Source organism: Curcuma longa, chromosome 11 (genome assembly GCF_044706935.1).
Source record: "Curcuma longa cultivar G26 ecotype Majalengka, Jawa Barat chromosome 11, ITB_CL_G26_1.1, whole genome shotgun sequence".
Taxonomy (NCBI): Eukaryota; Viridiplantae; Streptophyta; class Magnoliopsida; order Zingiberales; family Zingiberaceae; genus Curcuma; species Curcuma longa.
In genome coordinates this window covers 26,636,941-26,657,912 of record NC_133871.1, presented here as the reverse complement: position 1 = coordinate 26,657,912, position 20,972 = coordinate 26,636,941, and the positions used below count along the sequence as shown (strand labels likewise).

General features: G+C 38.5%; 3 protein-coding genes and 1 pseudogene across 4 annotated transcripts; 3 read left to right on the top strand and 1 right to left on the bottom strand.

The window, feature by feature from the left end:
- Positions 1 to 1,724: 1,724 nt before the first annotated feature.
- LOC141841445 (putative disease resistance RPP13-like protein 1) lies at positions 1,725 to 3,920 on the bottom strand (annotated as a pseudogene).
- Positions 3,921 to 6,860: 2,940 nt separating this feature from the next.
- Positions 6,861 to 9,429, top strand: LOC141837476 (WEB family protein At5g55860-like). Its single transcript, XM_074724866.1, has 2 exons — positions 6,861 to 7,019; positions 7,642 to 9,429. The coding sequence occupies exons 1-2, from the start codon at positions 6,861 to 6,863 to the stop codon at positions 9,427 to 9,429; spliced, it is 1,947 nt and encodes a 648-aa protein (XP_074580967.1).
- Positions 9,430 to 10,772: 1,343 nt separating this feature from the next.
- Positions 10,773 to 12,763, top strand: LOC141838100 (uncharacterized). Its single transcript, XM_074725502.1, has 4 exons — positions 10,773 to 10,856; positions 10,958 to 11,107; positions 12,139 to 12,336; positions 12,626 to 12,763. The coding sequence occupies exons 1-4, from the start codon at positions 10,773 to 10,775 to the stop codon at positions 12,761 to 12,763; spliced, it is 570 nt and encodes a 189-aa protein (XP_074581603.1).
- Positions 12,764 to 14,271: 1,508 nt separating this feature from the next.
- LOC141840067 (uncharacterized) lies at positions 14,272 to 17,951 on the top strand. Of its 2 annotated transcripts, none has more exons than XM_074727961.1 (5): positions 14,272 to 14,407; positions 16,597 to 16,786; positions 16,884 to 16,982; positions 17,088 to 17,239; positions 17,326 to 17,951. In XM_074727961.1, the coding sequence occupies exons 2-5, from the start codon at positions 16,616 to 16,618 to the stop codon at positions 17,705 to 17,707; spliced, it is 804 nt and encodes a 267-aa protein (XP_074584062.1). In that variant the 5' UTR covers positions 14,272 to 14,407; positions 16,597 to 16,615; the 3' UTR covers positions 17,708 to 17,951. The 2 variants fall into 2 exon arrangements, with proteins under 2 accessions (XP_074584062.1, XP_074584061.1); XM_074727960.1 differs by having other exon boundaries at positions 16,589 to 16,786.
- Positions 17,952 to 20,972: the final 3,021 nt, after the last annotated feature.

The following is a 20,972-nucleotide window of genomic DNA, read 5'->3' as shown; positions in this document are numbered from 1 at the left end:
TTACCTCTATTGTAACTTGAAATATTTATGATGTAATAGTTACGAAATCGTAATTGTTATAATATGAATAGTAAATTTATATTGTAACAATTATAAAATTGTAATTGCTATAACACATCTGATCGATGTAAGATTTTAAGTGGAATATAGAATAATATTAGAGGATATTTAGTAATTATACATATTTGAATAGTAAAGTAGAGGATTATTTTAATAAAAAAATCAATATGGGATGCTCTCTTAATAAAAAATTAACAGGTACTCTTTTTTTTTACTTTTACCTTAACAATAATATGATTAAATTCCTTTTAGTAATATGAACTTGCCTACTATAAAAATGTCGAATTGGGCAAAAAAACACATATTAACTTTTTATACTTGATTCTAATGAAAAAAAAACATTTATTACAAAAATCAGGAAATGAAAACAAGGAACGACAAGCTGTTTCCTTAACCAAATAGGAGACTGCTTCCAGAACCCTGTAGCCAAAAAGGAAATATAGTGAATGAAATCCATGAAGCAGTATGATATTGAAAGAAAAAAAAAACTTGGGCAAATGTTCAATAAGTAGGATATTCTGGTAGAAAATAACGAAATATTCTTCTGGTAAGAAAAAATTTGACTAAGAACTTATCCTATTATGAATCAGTTTTTGCCAACTCATTTGTGTGTTAAGACTGAACTGCAGTCTTAAAGTTACTTGGCTAACTTATCGAGTTGTCACTTTCTAGGTAAGCATAATTACTTTGTATTTTGGATCGAAGGAACATAGATCCACTCGCAGTTTCGACATTGGATAAAGGTTTCTTCGAGTTCAAAGAAATAGATACATGGTCTCCGATTTCAAATCATTTTTTTGGAAGAGTTGGATGTTATATCTCACTGCAAAATCATGTTTAGCCATGAGCATTGCAATTCTTAGTTTCTACTGAAAAAATTTGAATTCAAACCTACTTCAATGGCTACCATATAAGTTGGCAATTGCTTTCCTTATGAATACATTGAGTTTTCAGGCATATCGACATAAATTACTGAAAACTAAGACACATAAAAGCCTACTTAGTATTCGACACAGATGCGGCCACAGAACTTATAGAAATTTATATGTGATCAATATGCAACATAAGGTATATATGAAGAGTCTAGATCACTTAAGTAGCTAGATACCTTTGCGAGTTGCGTAAAATATACCATGGTGAATTGAATGAAAATAATTTGGTATTGGATATGGAATATGTACTTATAATATTTCTGGAAAGAAATAGTAGTCAAAATTCTCGACCATGGATATATCGACTGTTCGTACCTATGCGATCAAGTCCCAATAAGGCCCTTGAAACGAGCTAAAGCTAAAGCAGTTACGAGTATGTGCAGATATTGATCCTCCACTAATAACCACCTATTCGGTAACACAAGAAAGGTGTTCATAGAGACAGTCCACAGATCAAATGCTAAAATCTCTATATGCAAGTTAAAGGTGTTATGCAATTGAAGATGTATTCATGGTTGTCATTCCATGAGAAAGGAGTGTTCATGGTGCAAGCATTTAAAAAAGTTCTAACTGCAGCAGAAAACAAATTTAAATTTAAAGCAGACAAGGCATGATTATGAAAGAAGATCGAAACAACAAACTGCACCAATTGCAAAAGAAAATTGTGTTTAATGGTGCTATAAATGAAAAACCAACCATAAGGTATAGAAAAAGTATAACCTCAGAGAGAATCTAGATCATTACGAAATGAAATGTTGAATCTATCAAAAATAGACTAGAGTTCAGTTATGATGTTTGGTGAATTAAACTATTGAGAGAGATGAAAGCAAAGACTCTTTGTTCTTAACGATGACTACACACGCACTCAGAGATGTTCAAAGTCTGTAGGTTCGCAAGGCGCCCTATGGATTCAGGTAGCTCATATATCTTCGTCCGGTCAAGGCCCAAGTATCTCAGAAGCAACATATTCATGAAAATGAAAGCTGGAAGACGTTCAATCTGCGTATCGCACACATCCAGCACTCGAAGATTCGTTAATGCTGGGAGTGCAGCTGCCTCGTCCTCAATTGTCTTTATTTCACTGCTATCGGAAAGTCGCAAGACTCTCAAACTCTTCTGCTCCAGAACTGCACCAGGAAGCCTTAGCGCGTCTCCTTTGCTTGACATCCACAATCGACGAATCTTTGTTAATGGGTTTGGAATTGTGTCTGCAACTCGGTCATCACTGATTACAAGTGCTTCATCTCCGATCAAATTAGTACCGAGAGCTCGAGAAAGGTCGTGCATGGAGTACTGAATCTCTAGTACATATATTGGATTAACCTGAAGAAGATTTCTCATAACTAGTTCTTTGTAGTAATCCTCAGCCAACTCTTCCATCAGTTCACCATTTGGCACGTGGATCAAGCCTTCAGCAATCCAAAGCCGGACGAGGTCAGTGCTAAATGTTATGTCAATATATGAAGCACAACAAAGGAAACACTGCTTGAGAACGGAGGGCAAATCCTCATAGCTCAAGTACAAAGCTCTTGGTAGTTCATCCTCATTGTTTCTAATTCTCCATAGATCACTTTCCAGGACTCTTTCCCACTCTCTCCTGGTCCTTTTCTTCGAAATCAGCATTCCCGCGATCGCCTTGATTGCCAAAGGAAGCCCATCGCATTTGCTAACGATTTTAGCTGCCATTTCATTCAGTTCAGGGTTCTCGTGCTCCTCGTCCTCGAATATGATCTTGTGAAACAATTCCAATCCATCATCTTCGTCCATCCACTGAACATGGTGGATGTGACCGGCTCTTATGTCCTTCATCACCTTTACATGTCTACTAGTGACTAAGATTATGCCATTAGATTCTGCATTTAGAATGGGATTCCTCAGCACATCTGTCCACACATTTACACTCCAAACATCATCAAGCACAATGAAGAATCTGTTAACCAGAGCACCGACAAGCTTGGATTCAAGTTCTTCTATGCTTTGACCTCAATCATCTCTCCCTTTTGCTTGCTTCAGCATTTTCTTGAGTAGCTCTATCGCCATGTAATTCTTATACACATGGATGCATATACATGTTGGAAAATCATTCTTGATCCGTTCGTCATGAAAAATTTTATGAGCCAGAGTGGTCTTGCCCATCCCACCCATCCCAGTGATCCCAAACACACCATTCTGTTTATGATCATGCTTGAGTATCATGCTAATGAGAGTCTGTGCAGCATAGTTGATCTCTGCCCCTACGATGTCAGCCTTAACCTCCAAAGAAATGGTTGGACGAGATCTTAGTTGAAGATCTTGTGGCCATTGACGGCTTGTTAAGAGCCCTAATCTTGCTGTTATTTTGCCATCGTTGTTAATCTCTTTCAGTCTATCATTAAGTCTTTCAAAACTCACAGCAATCTCATGACGGGACTTGGTACACGCAAAAAAAAAAAAAAAGCAAGAAGAACGAAGGGAGAGCTTACTGCAGACGAAGAAGAAGATGAGGACGGATGAATGCTCAGTAACTTGTCGCCACCTGGAAACGTGCAGATCGATGATGTCTTCGGCGTCGTAGACTATTTCTTTCCGATCTCTCAGCCAAGAATCTACGCAAGCGTCTTGATACCTCTTTTGCTCGGCATCTTGAAGGAAGGGGCTGAAGCCTTTCCAATCTGCAAAGTGCTCGGTGTGAAGGAGGAGATCAAAAGGTTCCAAAGGAGATTGGAAAGGCTCAGCCTCTTCCTTCAAGATGCCGAGCAAAAGAGGCATGCTCGCGTGAATTCTTGGCTGAGGGACTGAAAGAAATAGCCTACGATGCCGAAGACATCGTCGATTTCTACCAGAAAGTCCGGGATCATCGCCATAGGGACTGAAAGAAATAGCCTACGATGCCGAAGACATCATCGATTTCTACCAGAAAGTCCGGGATCATCGCCATTTGTTGAGACTGGAAAGAGGGATTTCGTCGATGGGATGCCCTACGATCGGATTCAGAGCCTTCATATAGAGAACACATCCTCTATTTTTTAATCACAATTTTACCTTTATTTTTTTTTAAAATCGTATTTGATATAACACTTTTCTACAAAAAAAAAAAAAAAAAAAAAAAAAAAAAAAAAGATCCGCCACCTTACGCTCTGTTTGGGAGGAGGTGAGGGAAAAGGAGGGAAAGGTAAGGAAGGGGGAAAAAAAATTTTACTTGTGTTTGGGATGGGGTGAGGTAAGGAGGGGAAGGGGAAAGAAGGGGAAAACTTCCCCTTCCATGCTCATAAATAAGTACAATTTCTTACACCCCAAATCGGGGTGTAAGGAAGGGGAAGTAAATTTATTCCAATTTTACCCATCCTTATCCTCGTTTCTAAACCGAGTTCAGACTCGCCACACCGGGAGGACGGGGGAGAAGAGGATGGCGGGGTGCTTGAAAGCCTCAGTGGCGGCGGCGCCCTCGTCGGCGGTGGTTGGGCGGAAGGCGGAGAGCGGGCGGCGGCCACGGAGGAAGGTGGGGGACGTCGTCGAAGCCGAAGAGGCGACAGATGAGGGAGGGGAAGGCGATGGAGAAGAAGGCACGACTTTGGTCCGAGCCGTGGCGGCGCAGGAAGGCATCCACGTCGGAACAGGCAGCGCCGATCTGGGGCGGGGCGGAGGCCGAGAGGATGGACGCGGCGAGGTCCTGCGCCCGATTTTGGTAGGGGTGTCCGTAGTAAAAAAAAATACTAAGGATATTTTTGACATTTTATATCTTTAACTTCTATTTCCTTTCCTTTTAACCTTCCTTTCCTCCCAAACAAGGTTACTTTTCTTCTCCTCCCTTTCCTTCCCTTCCCCTCCCTTCCCCTTCCATTAATGAACCGTCCCTCACCCGATCCAAACAGAGCGTTAGTGGCCCCACACGGTCGGTCCCACGACCATCTATGAGAAGGTAAATCGAGAAACTGCAGTTGATTACGACACGCAGGAATGTATTGTCTGACTTCGCCAGGATTCGAACCCTTGTCCTCTTCTGCAAGTCTATTACGTCGTAACCAACTCAGCTATGTCCCGAGGGCAAATCCTAATACTTTGAATTGCACTACATGAACACCTTCTCTAGTAATATTAACAAAGATAGGATATTTTATTTCTATCTTACATATAAAATATAATATTTGAACTATGAAATGAAAATGATTAAGAATTAAAATTTCTCTATTACAAGATATTATTTTTAGTGATTGTGGATAGAGTAAATAAGAAAGGCACTGTGCAAAAAGTGGTACAATGTAAGAAATGAAAGAAAGTTTTTATTTTATTTTATTTTTCATTTGTTGGATTCGATCAGCATTTGATCTCCACCATTGGTATTACAGAATAATCATCGACGGTTGTGATTAGGTTTTGCTCAAATCCAACGTCCGGAGAAAGGGCCCTCCCATGGAGGGCCCACATCTAATGTCCACTTGGAAGGCTCGCCGGTTCACCCGACGAGTCCGCTTCACCGCCCTTGCACCTCCTTCCTCCTCCGTTCCGTTACCTCCCTTTTTTACCCGCCCGAACATCGCTCTCAACTGCTGCGTCTGCCGTGCGCCATCTTTCGCCTTCCTCTCTCCGACGCCCTGCGCTGCTGCCGAAAGATCCGATTTCGTCTCCTCGGCTTGTCCATTTGCTCGCCGTTCTGGGTAGCTTCGGCCGCCGCCCAGCTCTTCTCCTTGCTGCCGATTTCTCCGCCGAGGTTTGGTTTCCAATCAATCCCTCTTCGGTTTCCCATTTGCCGTCGTGTTTTCTATCCTTTTCGCACAGAGAGCAATGAGTTATTTCGATCAAAAGAAAGATTTGATGTACACGCATTGCTTAGGTGAAGAATCAGATGCGCATTTCTATCAAATTGTTTAAGTGAGATGACGTTTGTTTGCGGATTGAAAAAATATTAGACAGTTTGGATTTTTTGGGTTCTACTTGATGAATTTAAATAAATTATAATTGTTGTTTCGCTTGAGGACCTGATTTCACAAAATCCTGCATCCTAGATTTAATATTTTCTGTTAATAGTGCAACACTTGCATGCTTGTTCATAGAAATACTATAACAAACGAGCGTGTATTTACTTTGGGTTTGGTTGCTTATGGTTGAAACTGTATGATTCTTTTTGTTATTCGGAGGGACTGAGTAGACTAATGCTATCAGCAAGAAAGCCTATCAATGAAGTGAACTAGACAACAGGAAATCTTGCATGAGGGAGATTGATACATTGAACCAATAAGGCACAAGTGGAAGAGGAAGACTTACTGCTGAAAGATTTTTATCACAAAAACCTGACTTGCATTGCGTCTGTCAATTTTAACATCTGTTTTTTTACTTGTTCATGTTTTTTTCCTTTTCATTTTGTGGGTTTTTTTTGTTCATTTCCCCTTTTCAGTAGCTTGTTTTCTATTTATCTTCTATAGCCACATGTTTGTCTTTGATTTAACATGGTTCTAAGCCTGAGCACTCCTAAAATTGCCAAGAGCTCGGTCGAAGTGGGTTTAGTACATTACAAGTGAAGGCAACTTGCTCGAGGCGAATAGATATGTCGAGGGATGAGGTAAAGTTGGGATGCAGGATATGGTGGAGTTGTTTGGCTGAATGAGATTGAAGTGGAGGAAATTAGGTTAGCTGGTACATGATTATTCTTTATAGGTCTCAAAGTGAATGCCCCTCCAATTATCTTTAGTCATGTAGCCTCCAATTTGTCTTCCCTTGTCTTTTAGCCAAAACTAGCTAATAAAAGATCTTAGTAACCAGGTCTAGGCATATCAATTCATTCAGTTTTTCTTGTTTCTTTGAATTTGCTCAAAAATGCATCACCTGATACTTTCTGAGAAGTCTGGAGTTAATTCTGATTTGTTCAATTACAGACATTTTTAAAAAGGAGGCATGGAGACAAATGCTCCACAAAACGCCATAGATTCCAAAGTGGAGATAGACACTAGAGCTCCATTCGCATCTGTTAGAGCAGCAGTCAGTCTGTTTGGTAATGTTGCAGTTAAAGGTGACAAATCTCCTGGGATAAAGTCAAAGCCTGCAACAATTGAGGTATGGCCTATCCACTATGTACTAGAAATTATAATGAATATTTCAGTGTGAATACTTCTTGTCCTGGTGCATATGTATCTAGTTCAGTTAATATGCCCTTCACCAAAGAATTGAGTTAGTTAAAAGATGCAAGCTAATTTCATATAATAAAGTCAATTTAGGATGAAAGGAAGACAAGGATCGGATTAGAGACCTCACGAAGTGTTTTAACTTGTCATCAACCATTCATTTGCAATAATTAAAGGGGAAAAAATTATGCATCTAAATGGATGAGCACTTGCAACTTTATTGACCGAACTGCCTTCGTTACTCATCCTTATTCAACAATAGCTTATGCTTTTAACCATAATCCAATAAGATTTTTGTGAAACAATAGACTTTGATTCTCTTGTGTTTTGACTGTCTAAGAGACCAGTAAAGCACCATAATAAACAATTACTACCACAATTTTTAGAATCAGAATCTTAATATCATGGTATGATAAATGCACCTTTTGGTTTTGGTTCTGTATACTTCTTTTTTTATTTCTCTAAATATTTATTCTTTAAACTACATGGATTTGATTCTTGGGTTTTCTCTGAAATACTTGCTAATGCTGGTTTTTTTTTTCATACAAGATCAGGCTATTACTACTTCAGGTAAGGACGCCCAACTTCATTTGGCTAAAAAAGAGCTGAACAAGTACAAGGAACAACTTGACGTTGCTACAAAAACTAGGATTCAAACACTTGCTGAGTTGGAGAGGGTTAAAAAAATTGTTGAAGAACTCACCGAGAAACTCAATGCTGCAAATGAGGTAAAGGAGCAAGCTCTAGAAGCAACTGAAGTTGCAAAAAATCAAATCAAGACACTTGATGCGGGTTTTGTCGAGATTGCTGACCAGGATGGAAGCTGGGAACAGAAGTTGGATACTTCAAAGGAACAACATGCAGTTGTCCTCATGGAGCTTGATTCTGCGAAGGAAGAACTTATAAGGATCAAAAGAGACTCTGAGACATTGGTGGAAGCAAAGCTCTCTGCCATTCAGCAAGAGGCTGAAGCGAAACAGATTTTTGATGCTGGCGTTCAGAAAGTGACTGAGCTCTCCAAGGAGATTGCTTTAATTCAGGAATCACTTACCTATACGAGCCTCGCCACTGAGAAAGTCCAGCAGGAAGAATCAAAAATTGTCTCAGAGCAAGTTGCTATTAAACAGGCTTACAAACGATTGCTCGATGAAACTGGACAAAAATTGACAACTCTAAAGAAAGAGTTTGATCCTGAAGTTTATATGAATCTGAAGGCCAAGCTAGAAGAGACAACTTCTGAGATTAAATCAGTGCAGAACGAAATTGAAAATGTTTCAGCTGTTGATTTAAAATATGCTACATCAGTTGCTTTGGAGGTGGAAGGTGCCAAGGAAATTTTGCAAGCACTCGCCCAAGAAGAAAGTTCACTTGTGAGGCTGTTGCATTCTCTCAAGCTGGAGTTAGAAGCTGCAAAGAGTGAGCACATAGAGCTTGAGGATAAATATGAAAAATCTAAATCTCTTGTTAGCAATCTTCAGCATGAACTTCAGAAATGCAAAGCCGAGCTTGACGTCGTCACTTCTTCAGAATCGCAAGCAACTTCAACATCTGATGAGCTGACATCTGCCCTTCAACAATTTTCATTCGACTCTCAGAAAATTTTGCAGGAGGCAGAAGAATTCAAGAAAAATTCTAAACAGTTTAGGGCTGAAGCTGAAGCAGCCCGAATAGCATTATGCGAAGCAGAAAAGCAACTGCAGGTTGCTTTGAAAGATGCCAAAGAGGCAAAATTGGCAGAAGCAAGAGCTCTAGGTCTCACCAAGGATCTACCTGAGCATGCAAATGTTCCTCAGGCATCATCAACTCTTCAGTCTGGGTCTACCGTAACAATCTCGTCAGAAGAGTACGAGTCTTTAAAACGCAAGGTGGAGTCGTCCGACGAGTTCAGAGACATGAAGGTTGATGCTGCAACAGCACAGCTGCAAGTCGTCAAGGCCAATGAGGACGAGGCAATTAAGAAACTTGAAGCGGTTCAGAAGGAGATTGAGGAATTGGAGACGGCAACACAGGAGATACTGAAGAAGGCAGAAAAAGCTGAAGCTGCACAGAAAGCTGTCGAAGGAGAGCTGAGGAAGCAGCAGGAAAACGAACAGAAGAAGGCATCAGAGAATGCATCAAAGACACCGGTCGAGACACACGAGTCTATAGAAGAAGCATACGTTACAGTGCCCTCTGTTCAGAATGCAAAGCCAGAGGAGAGGACTGAAGAGAATCGCAAGTTCATGAGATCAGTGATCTCCAAGAAGGTGCTCATGCCTAATCTCGCCGGTTTTTTCCATCGCAAGAAGAGTCAGAGTGATGTTGGCTCACCGTCTCATCTCCCCGGCGAGAAGCCTTCATAAACCACCACTGTCTCTGTATGATCTGATAGTTTTCCGGCCCGGAGAACAGTGCAGAGTTATGCTTCTTGTCCGTCGCTTAGCAGTTGCAGTTGTCGGTGAATCAATGCAAACATTTTTTTTTTATCAAATTTCATATTGTTTTAGCATAAAAAGGAAAGAAATAGTAAGAGCAATTCTATTTTAAAAGGATAAATCTCAATTAATTTTTATAGGTTAATTCGGAAAGTAATTCTATTTTAGAGTTTGTTAACGTGGATCATAACCAATAGGAATTTTAGGAATTTTAATTTTTATAGGTTAATTAATAATAACAATAAATATGAAATAAATATTACAAATATTTTTTTTTCGATTTAGAGAAGCCAAGCGGAGAGGAGTAAAAATAGTTCTCTTTATACGTTTTTTTTTCACCTTCTTTTAAAAGAGAACGGAAAAACCACATTTACCTATTGTTTTTTCTTTTTTTTTCCTACTATTTTAAAAGAATTATGAATAAAGTTAAAACACTATTTATCATATAATATACATTTTCACACGATGGCTTGAGCTAATAACAACATAAAAGATTCACATGTACTTAAACTCGAGCTCTTAAGTCTTTAGCTTTTGGATGGCCGAGAGAGATGAAGCACTCGAACTTGAGTTCAGTTCTTGAGTGCTTTTGGGTTCTCAAGCAATTCGGCATATCAACAAGTCGGTGACTTAAATCAGCTCGACTAATTAATAACTCGACTTAATTTGGCTTAGCTCGATCAAGTGTAATCTAAGTAATGATAGCTCATCAAGGTGGTTGGGCTAGCTTGGGTGGCACCATATAGGCGCGTCCTGTTGATCTAGAACAAGCTATAATCTACTTTCAAGGATATATATATTGTTTTATATCACAAACTTATAGATTTAAATTCAGTACTTTTATCATATGAAACAATCATCTTCATTCATCATAACTCAATATGATAACGTTTTTTAATCTCTTTCGATTTTCAATGGAACGACACAAACAACAAGAACAAAAATAATATAATTAATATAAAATATATTTACAAAATAGTATATATATAACATTTTCTTAAAATAATAGTACTGTTATGGGCGGTTGGGCCCAGAGGCCACAGCTGACTCGTGGGCCCGACCCGGTTCGATTTCATGATCGCAACCGAGGACCGAATCAGTTGCCGCCATCGCCGGAGCACACGACAGCACCACCACCGTCATCCCATCCATTCCATCCCTTCTTTCTTTCCTTCCTTCCTTCCAATCGAACGTAGAACGAACGGCGGCGCCAAAGGAATCGCTTCAAGGCCTGAACGCCCGATCGCTGGCTGGCTGCTGATCCGACGACGATGAGTGAGCATTCGCACGGAGACGGGCGGCGGCAATCCTTCACGGAGCTGAACGCCAGATTGGATTGCCTCGATAAGTCCTTGGTACCATTCTCTAATCCAGCTTGCATCTCGTCTTGTTCATCTCCCTGCGCCTTAATTCCTGGTTAGGCATTGATCAAATCCACCTCGGTGATGCACATCAGAGGAATCTGCTAGAGGGGCGGCGTAAGCTATCGGGCACGGCATCGAGCGTTTGCCATGAGAAGCAGCGCTTGCTTCCGGATTTGCCCGTCGAAGAAGGCCCTGCGAAGGTTTTGGATCGCGTATCGCAGCTGGAGCACCGAGTGGCACAGGTGGGGTTTTGCATCAACGAAATTAGTTGAATCTTTTGTTTGGTTTTGATCTGTATGATAAAATTCCTATTGCAGATCTCAGAAAATTCCTTGGTGATACAATTTGTTGTTCTTGTTTATGATGATAAGAATTATCCTTTCATTGAATAGTACAACAAAAGGTACACACAACTTAGAATGAATGCCTCCTTTCACCACACTCATGACATGGTGAAGAAAGCCTTCATCACCTTATTATTTTGCATCACATAGTGAACTTAGAATTTGCAAATGTTAGCAAACACTATTGCAAGCGATAAGTACTTTAAATATTGTTTATAATCTTTTTGAACATTTTAATGCCAATCATATATGTGAAGCATTTTGCAATGATTCAATTGTTAATCGTCTATATATGCTTTTTTAAAACACCATATGTATTAATTTTGTAGTCTTGTATATAGTTTGCAAGTATGATAAATAAGTGAGGAAGGCTCCCTTGACTTGTCACTAGCAATTGTTTAATCAATACTTTCTTAAAATAGCTTCCATGCATTATTTAGTTGAAAAAAATATAACATCCAACCAATGTTGTTAAGTTTAAAGAAGTCAAGTGCTTGGATTACTTTTGATTTCTGCAGACTTGTGTTAAAATTATGGTATTGTTGTTCCTTCCTTGATCCTTAGACACCGATATCCTTGATGTGGATTTTTATGCTTACGGATCACCATGAAAATATCAATATCTCCTTGATAATATGTTTACAGTGCTATATATCATATCTTCACAGGTAGTGTTATAATAAGATACACTGAAATGTGAATCTCTGTCAGGTTTATTCTTTAACCACTTGTTTATCCTTTCATTTATCCTCTTTGATCTTGTGATTCATTCAAATACTTTGAAACAAATAAGAAGTTTTTCTCCTTTCCATTAAAAACGATTATGAAATTGTGAGTTGCACTTGCACTATAATTATGGTTGTGATGTTAATTAGTTATAATCTTCTCAGCTATATCTTTTAACATGCTTCAATTGATATGATCCACAGTTAAAATTAGAAATTGAAGCAAGTAGTAGGATGTCAAGTTCATCGAATAGCTCTATTCAGAACCCATCCTCAAGGCTCAATCCCAGCAGTAAACAACCTTTTTCCACTAGAAATAAGCAAGAAATAGTTCCTGCTCAACAGAAGGACAAGCAACAAATAGTACTTGCCAAACCCTTCAGAAATAAGAACAATTCCAAGGTTAGTTTATCATATATCTTTGTCAGCACGCATTCATATTAAAAGACACCACTCTGGTCTTCTTATTGTCTTTATGGCAGCTTCATTGTTTTTTTTTTTATGAGAGAGAGAACACTAACTCTTAGAAATACAGGGATGATTTTATAAAGAAAAATAGATTGAGGTGGTTCAGACTTATTTAAAGATGATTAATGGTCAACAGATTCTATAAATTTATTAATGTTCACGAATAATTGTGTATTAAGTGTTAATGTATGATAATTTACTGTGGAATGTATTTTTTTTCCAGTGTGAAATTGAAGAAGAGGATGAATCAACAAGCAATCAGCAAGAAAACGATGGGAAAAATCTCACTGGCACGCAGCAGAAAAATATCAAATCCAAACCTAGCAAATCATGGCGATGCAAGAGGTTACTGGGGTGTTGATCTAGTGGGTTTGCCTCCTCAATGCTTAACCAAAAAAGAAGAAGAAAAAAATTTACATGTTTGTTATTTGAAACATGATTTTAGTTTTTATATATATTTTGGTAGCAGAGTTTCATATGGATCTTCACTGATTTTTGCTAGAAATCTTCATTTATCATTTTCTTTGGGGCAGCTTTCTTCTTGTTAGAAAGTTCATGGCATTGTCAATTCAATATCTTGTAGTTGGGCTATGGCGGAGAATATGATTGATGATCTCTTAAAAATTGTTCGAGATATCGAGATTTTACAGAGTAATATATATGAAATGATTTGGAAAACGAGTAAAAACAATAGGTTCAAGAGGAAATCTTAATTTCTCCTTTGAATATTAATTTTTGTTTTCAGTCACTGTTTGATTGTATTGGTGTTATCTAAGTTATTTGTGACTTAATTTTTCTTTGTATAATATTATTTAATAACTGTTGGTGAAATAAGTTGTTTATAAAAAATTTAGCAATAAGTTGAAATATTTTTATCATTCTGCCTAAAGGTTTTTAAATATTGATTTATTTATTTACTTTAATACGAGAGATGGGCAAATAACAAAATTATAAACTTTTATCTATTAGGCGTTTAACACTAATTGCATGATTTCTTTTATCAATGTTAATTTTCTTATAAATTAGATATATTTACGATTGTCATAATGACTATCCACTTATCTTAATTAATTATTCTAAATTTAATAAGTAAATTGATGAGAAAACTACTGTTTTTTTATTTAATGGAGATGGGATTCTCCTCTCCTTGGATAAACTAAAACCTTATATTAGTAAAATTAAAGCTGAATTGATACTCTATTTTGATCTTTATACAAATAGAGGCTTAGTTTTTTTTATGCTACAAATAGTAGCTTAATTAATTAATTTATTGATAATTTAAGTATCTAATTATTCCGATTTGATTAATCCGGAAGGGGATCAATTTGACCTATGAAAGTTTCCCATCGATGTAAATCCGAAAGCGCATGCACACGGCTTCGTGCCTAGCAATTAGCTTCGTGGTAAAAGGTAAGGATGATTTCTTTACGATGATGGTTCAAAATTTACATTGGACATTTTTAAACGTCCACGTAGTTCAAATCATTAGGGATGTTGGGTATCATGTTGAGATCTATTTGTACTTCTCGAATTTATTTGATAGTGTGAGATTGGATCTCTAATTAATTGAATCGTAAAAGTTAAATATCCATATTAATAATAAAAAATTAAATTTTATCTCATTGGATGGAATCGATTGAATACCTAGATTAATAAAAAAAATTAAGCAAAAGAAATATTTGTAGAATTTTTTGTTGCATAAATGTATCTAAACAAATTTACCAAATTATTCTGATTTTGGAGGAAAAAAATTGAATTCGAGTCATATTTGACCAGACCGAGTTCTGAATCTCAAGGGCATCGGCGAAGATTCTTGTTTGTTTGAATATAAATATTTTTTATTTATCGGACAAATTGAAGAAACTTGGAGGAGAATATCAGCGGCGAGTTCGAACTCCTTCGCGTGGAAGTAACCCTACATCTGGCGAGAGAAGAGAAGATTGAAAGGGAGGAATTCTGCTAGGCGGTGGACTAGTTTCAGTTACAAGGCATCGAGATCGGAGAGGCAAGTTTTAGTTTTCTCGTTGATCTTTTATGTGAGATTTGAGCCCTTTTTCTCTTGCTTTTTTTTTTAAATGTTGTTGAAACGAGGAAATTGATGAAGTTCTATATTGAAAAGATCGTTCTTCCTTTTGATTTTGGTAGTTGTGAATGAATTTATTTGGCTCAATTCGGTCGAGCCTACCCTAATCGCATGACGTCGGCGGAGAAGGAAACCAGGAAAGCAGGATGGCCACGACTCGCCGCCGCCGGAGGAAAGCCTGTTCGATTTTCTGCTCAGGGACGAGACCTTTAGATGGATCGAAGTCTCCCTACGCTAACAACTAGTTCAGTGTCTCCTCTCCCCTCTAGATCTAGACAAATTTTCTTTCTTTTCTTTCCTTTTTCTCTGATCTGCTCATGGTTCTTTAGGGACGATTCCCGTGTTGGAATCGTTAGGCTGGCAAGAAATCGACCGATTTCGTTCGAAGTTACATTGACCTAAATTGCCGCTTCTTTCCAAATTCCACACGATTCCATCAATTTTTGACCATATCTAATAGATTCCAGCTTTCAATTTCTCAAATTTGAGCAATTCTCAGATATGTATCCGCGAAGGAGGCAAAGATCAATGTTATTAGATTTATGAGAGCTGTAGGTGGAGAAACTTGAATTTGGTGGCTTTAAATTTGAATAATCTGCTTGCAGCACTGAACTTTGCTTCCGTGGTAGAATCTTACTTAAGTTCGAAAATGTTATTGAACGTGTGAACGATAAAGAAGATTTGATGGATATGTGATAGGTCAGAGAGTTTCTCTGAGAAAAATTTATATATTGTTCTAGGTTCAAGCTGCTAATTTCTCATGACCAATAGTTCTGGAGAGTTTTGCAGTTATAAAGGTGAAGATACTGGTTTATAATTTAATTGGAGGTAAATGTTTGCTAAGCCTCTTGAACAAAGGGGTGCAGTTGCCAAAAATTACCTGTTTGTTATGTAGAGCTGAAGTAGAAGTTGTTGAGCAGATGTTCATAGCTTGTAGTGGGGTATAGTGTGGCGTCCTACTTTCGATTGACTGTGTTCAAGTCATTGCAGTGGTGGTTTGTACAAACACAGGAGGAAGATTTTGTTGTTGTTTTTGAGTCAAGGTAAGTTGGACTTGTTGTGGATAGAATACTATAATTGAATACTCAGAGGTTAACATTTGCAATTAACATTTTATTGGAGACATGGATGGCAAAAGTGTATGCATGGGTAATTAGAATCCCACTAAGGAGAAGAATGACATGTACTCATGTGCTGGAAGATTTAAACCATGGGATAAGAGAGGTTGAAGGTGAGATGATAAGTAGGAGGATGTTTTAAGGCTCATAAAAGATGAGTTGGTGTAAGTGTCTACATGTTAGTGGGTGTGGTGACATGTAATGGCTCAACCTTTGCCAATTTCAACCTTTTAAAAAAAAAAAAAGTCAAGCCCAAACAAATAATCAAGGAAAGAGGCAAAACAACACATTGAGCTGATAAAAAAAATACTAGGCCTGAATAAATAATCTAAGAAAGAGGCAAAACAACACATTGCGCTGATAAAAGAAAACTAGAAAAACATAACAAAGGATGTTAATGAACTTATTACGAATGTGTTTTGAGGAACTCATAGTGGATATATATACTCGACGATCAAAAATCATCTCTCTTGCATAATGCAATGAATCTTATTCAAGGTTCAAATACAAACAAACAAACACTGGGTTGCTTGTAACTTTAAGTGTTAGTTTGAAAACTTGTTTCAAAAGTGATAAACTCTTTAGTTGTTGATTCTATGCATACTATTTTTATCTATGACCTATTACATTGTTGCCTAATGTTGATATAATATATTTTATTATTTTCTCAAACTCTACATAGTATTAGGGCCCCTTTATTAGGGCTAAGGTTTTCCGAAGAGGCATTTGCCTTGGTGGAGGCTAACAACTTCCTTTTCAACTTTTTTTTTTCTTGTATGCCCTCTCTCTCATCCACACAAAGGGCACAATCATGCTTTTTTTCTTCTTTTTTGCCTTGGGGGAGTACTATTTGTTAAATTTCATGCTAAATTATAGAAACCATTTTTTAAAATAAAAAACAGAAACTAAAGCCTTTTGATCTTGCAAACTGATCATTTCCTTGTGATCATAATGATACTATTGCTAAAGCTTGTTTTTCTTTTAGGAGTTTAGCCCTTTGCTATCTATAGCCATGTATAGTAATCTTGGCAATCAGGTTGGGGTCCAAGGCCCTGCAGTTAATCCTCAGCCTAATCCTTTTGGCAATGCATTCAATGGAGCTGGTTCTGGACTTATTCGAGGTGGTCTAGGGGCATATGGAGAGAAGTTTCTGGGGTCAAGCTCTGAATTCATGCAAAGCAATGTGAGTATCCATTTTAGTTGGCGTTGATGAGAATTTACAAATCTGATCTACTGATGGAGCCATCTACTCATTCAACATCTGAGTTTTAATGATGCAGATTAGCAGGTATTTCTCAAACCCACAGTATTATTTTCAAGTAAACGACCAATATGTGAGAAACAAGCTGAAGGTCATTTTGTTCCCATTACTACACAGGGTAACACATTTTTTGCTCTTCAGCTTCTTTTTAACACACATGTCTTTCTTAACCACTATATGATAATATAAAAGATCTCATTTATTGATAACACGATCTTGACAGGGCCACTGGACTAGGATTACTGAGCCAGTCGGAGGCAGGCTGTCTTACAAACCACCAATTTATGACATCAATGCTCCAGATCTTTACATCCCATTTATGGCCTTTGGCACCTACATTATTCTAGCTGGCTTCACATTTGGTCTTCTAGGAAAGTAAGTCACAGGACCATTGGTCTTCTTTCCCAGCTGTACTGAAAGCTATTAGACCAGCACTACAAATCATTCATGTGATCTTGCAGATTTAGTCCAGAGGCATTGAGCATACAGTTCACAAGGGGACTTGCCGGCTGGTTCATGCAGGTTTTGCTACTGAAGGGTTTGTTGTATTCATTAGGGAGCGGGGAAGCACCGTTGCTCGACATCGTGGCTTACGGAGGGTACGCTTTCACAGGCCTGGCCTTGACCATGTTGGCTAGGCTCTGCTGGAACTACTCCTATTACTTTCTGATGCCATGGATGAGTCTATGTATGGGGGTGTTCTTGGTGAAGACCATGAAGAGGGTGCTTTTCGCAGAGATGAGCCGTCACGAGAAGCATTCAAGCCGGCAGCACTACATTCTTCTCTTTATGGCAATTGCTCAATTCCCTCTATTCTTCTGGCTCGGCAAAGTTAGATCATGAGAAAGGTTTGCGGCTAGTCCTGGATCGGATCATTTGTGATAGTTATTTCATCAAAGGCAGATATTCTCATCTTCTTCCCCAATTAAATTGCCTGTCTTCAAGAATGGTGACTTCTGAAAACCTTTTCAAGATGTGGGAGATGGTATTTAGTTGCTTTGTGCATAAACCCGACCCAAATGCATTATTAGAATGCCACTTTTTATTGTGGTTTTTTTTTCTTAAATGCCCCTTCAATTTTGATTTATCCTCTCTCTAGAGTTCGTTTATTTTCTTTTGGATTAGCTTCTCCAAGAGGTGTAATTGGGCCGCCAGCGGGCTGGGCCATACTAGTTATGTGCGCATCGTAGCCCAAATTGACCGGGGCCGTGGTGTGCCCAGCCCAGCGTATCAGCATGTCCAGGTGGGCTATCTTTGAAAGCTCATATTTTTTAATTAAATATTTAATTTATATCGAATAATTTTGAATGAATGATTTTCACATTCTGTTCATAAAATAAATCAAAAAATTGAGATGACTTTTGATGTTTCAGTATCATTTGTTTAGTTGTTTAAACGTTTATATAAACGAGTGAGTTTTGAATTTGATTGTTTGAAAAAAAATATATCATGTCTCCTAATATCACACCATACCGCGTTTTTAACAGTATGTCAGTTGTCACGTCCACTTCCATCATCTTTTGTGCCATTTGATCTCTAGCTGTTGGTGACGCCTTGGCTTTTGTTCCAAATTTTGTTTTAAGCTTGCTAAAAGAAAACAAAAATGTGCATAATCTTAAAGTCGACTCCTAATTTTGAGCAATATAAAAAAAAATGTACTTTATTATTCTTCTTCGGCAAAAAGATGAAATCCGTCATCCTAACAGCTCCACACGATCGATTCTACGATCATCTATGAAGAGGTAAATCGAGAAACTGCAGGTGACCACGACAGAGGAAGGTATTGCTTGACTTCGTCGAGATTCGAACTCTTGCCTTCTTTTACAATTCTGCTCTGTCGTAATCAACTCAACTATGTCACTACTTTATTATTCTTCACTCTTTACTTTGTGAGAGTGAATGTTCCAAGTCGAATGATGCTATTGTATGCGATAAAGGAAATTGATTTAGGAGAAAATTGCTGTTGAGTAAGTTTATTATACATCAATTTTTTTCATTCTTAAGCAAAAGATAAATGCCAAAGTATGACCTTCAATAATGTAGAGTGGACCTACTACTTCATTCATATATTTGTAGAACCAATCACAAACTTGCCCACACTCCATATCTTCTATTTGTTTAATGTCTTTCCCAGCTCATCAAAATCAACTTCAAGATTATTTTATGGCCCATGAGATTCCCATTGATAATTATTAAAACGTTATCCAATATGAGAGACTGATTTGGTCAACATTAAATAAGTTTAATCATGAAGATTCTGTCAATTTGAAGATTATAAAACTCCGATTAAAGGCTATGCTCTCCTTTCATGACGACTCCAGAAATGACTTTTTATTTTTTTTTTTTCAAAATTTCCTTTGAAAAGTCAATTCTCCAAAGGCCTTATCATTAATTAATTAATTATTTATTTATTTTTTAATTAGTAACCACATGGATGATTACGTGCTATGGTCATCCAATAAAACGACCTTCTAACTTATTGATAATCAAGAGTATTAAAAAAAATCTCTTTTTTTAACCTAGGGGTGTAATCAAACCGAGCTAAGTCGAACAGTAAAAGGCTCGAGCTCGATTCATTTTCTTAAATAGTTTGAGCTCACTCGAGTTCAATTCGAACTTTAATTTTTAAGTTCGAGTTCGGTTTGCCACATGGCTTTTTTTCCTTCGAATAAAATTAAATAGTTTGTGAATAACTCGAGTTCGATTCAAAATGGTTTATTTAAAAGTTAAACGAGTTTAGTTTGAAAATAGCTCGTTTAAAAATTAACAAGCTTAATTTGAGTTTGACTCGTTAATATATAATATTTATAATTCATGTAATATATATATATATATATATATATATATATATGTAATAATGTATATATTAATATATATAATACGATAAACGAGTCTTTTAATGAACATGTTCATAAGCCTCTTAATGAACATATTTGTGAGCTTTTAAACAAATATATTCACAAGTTCATGAACTAAATATTGTTAAGTTTGAACTTAGTTTGATAATATTTTCGGACTCAAAATCAGACTCGAATTCAGCTCGTTAACGTACTTGAACAAACTTTTTTTTGAATCAAATAACTCGTGAGCAGCTTAATTCATTTACACTCCTATTTTTACCCCTTCGGCATGGTATAACATATTAATCAAGTATCTATAGATGCTATGCTGCACGACACTCCGATCCGTGACCCGTGCGAGACACCCTGACCTCCAGCCACTGCCGCCGCCGTCGCCACATGGTCTGACCATCGAAGACTGCCGCCTCGGGCCCGATCGACGGCCCACTCGCCGGCGCACCATCTGGCATCGGATTCCGACTGGATAGTGGCTGGATTCCGACCAGATTCCGACCACAATCTGGTCGGAATCCGATGTCGATCGGCGCGTCGACCGAACCCGGTCCGGTGGCCGGACGATGAGGCCGCATCGGCGCGAGGGAGTACTGTGCATTCCCACTTTTGGATGGTCAGATCCTCGCGATCATGCATGATTGACGGTGATCCCGCTGTCGCGCACGGGCGCGTAGGAAACCGGCGCACAACATAGCATTTATATATATATATATATATATATATATATATATATATATATATATATATATATATATATATATATACTGCGCGACGGTATCCTGCCCGACTCGTGCGCGATCGATCCCCGCCGTCCACGGCCGAATCGCGTGAAACCGCAGTCGTCCGTTTATCGCGATTGCACAGTATTTCTCTTCGGACCTTCGCCGCTTCTCCGCCACTGTTCACCGCCGTCCGGCCACCTCCGGCCGCCGGACCGGGCCCGTTGGAACCGCAACTCGACGGCGGTCCGGAGGTGGCCGGAGTCCGGCCCCGATTCGGCCGGAATCCGGTCCGAAACCGGCCAACAGTGTCTGTTGGCCGATTTCGGCCGGAATTCGGCCGAATCGGGGCCGGAATTCGGCCGCGGTCGACGCGTCGGCGCCGGGCGCGTCGACCGCGGTCGGAGTCCAGCCCCGATTTGGCCGGAATCCGACCGGATTCCAACCCAATCCGGCCGAAATCCGATGCCGGTGTGTGCGCCATCGAGTTGCGCTTCCAACGAGCCCGGGATGGCAACCGGCGGTGACCGGACG